The sequence below is a fragment of the Cucurbita pepo genome, unplaced genomic scaffold (genome assembly GCF_002806865.2).
Source record: "Cucurbita pepo subsp. pepo cultivar mu-cu-16 unplaced genomic scaffold, ASM280686v2 Cp4.1_scaffold005582, whole genome shotgun sequence".
Taxonomy (NCBI): domain Eukaryota; kingdom Viridiplantae; phylum Streptophyta; class Magnoliopsida; order Cucurbitales; family Cucurbitaceae; genus Cucurbita; species Cucurbita pepo.
Genome location: NW_019651550.1, coordinates 1 through 667, shown reverse-complemented (window position 1 = coordinate 667; position 667 = coordinate 1). Strand labels below are relative to the sequence as shown.

The 667-nt window shown below is 42.6% G+C and overlaps 1 protein-coding gene across 1 annotated transcript; it reads left to right on the top strand.

The window, feature by feature from the left end:
* Positions 1-6: 6 nt before the first annotated feature.
* On the top strand, positions 7-640 carry LOC111787126. The gene is made up of 2 exons (XM_023667252.1): positions 7-284; positions 453-640. Exons 1-2 carry the CDS (start codon positions 36-38, stop codon positions 549-551), a joined length of 348 nt encoding a protein of 115 aa, XP_023523020.1. The 5' UTR covers positions 7-35; the 3' UTR covers positions 552-640.
* Positions 641-667: the final 27 nt, after the last annotated feature.

Sequence of the window (667 nt, the reverse complement as noted above, 5' to 3'; positions counted from 1 at the left end):
TTTGGAACGAAATCAACTTCCCGCGAACGCCGACAATGGAGGCGCTGTATCTCTCCACTTCAGCACCAACCGTTCTTCCATTTCGGAAAACCGTTGGCTCTCGCACCATTTCAAAATCCTCGATTCTCTTCCCTTCTTCATCAAAGTCTCGATTCGCAACGATTTGCAGGCAAAGAATTGATGGAGAAGATACGCCTCTCTCCAATGCTATGGATGCTTACAGATTGTTCGGCGTCGACCCGACCTGCTCCGAATCCGAGCTCAAAGCCGCTTTTCGAGCTAAAGTACGTAGGTTTCTCTCGTTGCGATGAAAAATCGAATTGTAGAATCTAGATTTGAGTTTTCGGAATATGATTGGGAAGCGATTAAGTGATTGGCTACTTAGGTTGATTGTAGAATTTTTGGTTTTCTGTACCGATTTTCAATTCGACTTCGGATTTCTGGCCGTGCAGGTGAAGCAATTCCATCCAGACGTGAATAGAGATGGAAATTATTCCGATTCTATGATTCGTCGTGTAATTCAGGCGTACGAGGTAGCTATTCATCTATAGTATCAAGAAGAAAATTGCGTGGTGCTTTTATCTCATTGGTAAATGGTGTTTCTTTGATAGGATGAACATTATGGCAATCATCATTCATGATGACCTTAATTTGATTGTTATCTCCG

Excerpts from the sequence above, each read along its gene's own strand:
- LOC111787126 (XM_023667252.1), top strand. The coding sequence starts at position 36 with ATGGAGGCGCTGTATCTCTCCACTTCAGCACCAACCGTTCTTCCATTT. Across the intron at positions 285-452 it reads AAGCCGCTTTTCGAGCTAAA|GTGAAGCAATTCCATCCAGA; the intron begins GTACGTAGGTTT and ends CTGGCCGTGCAG.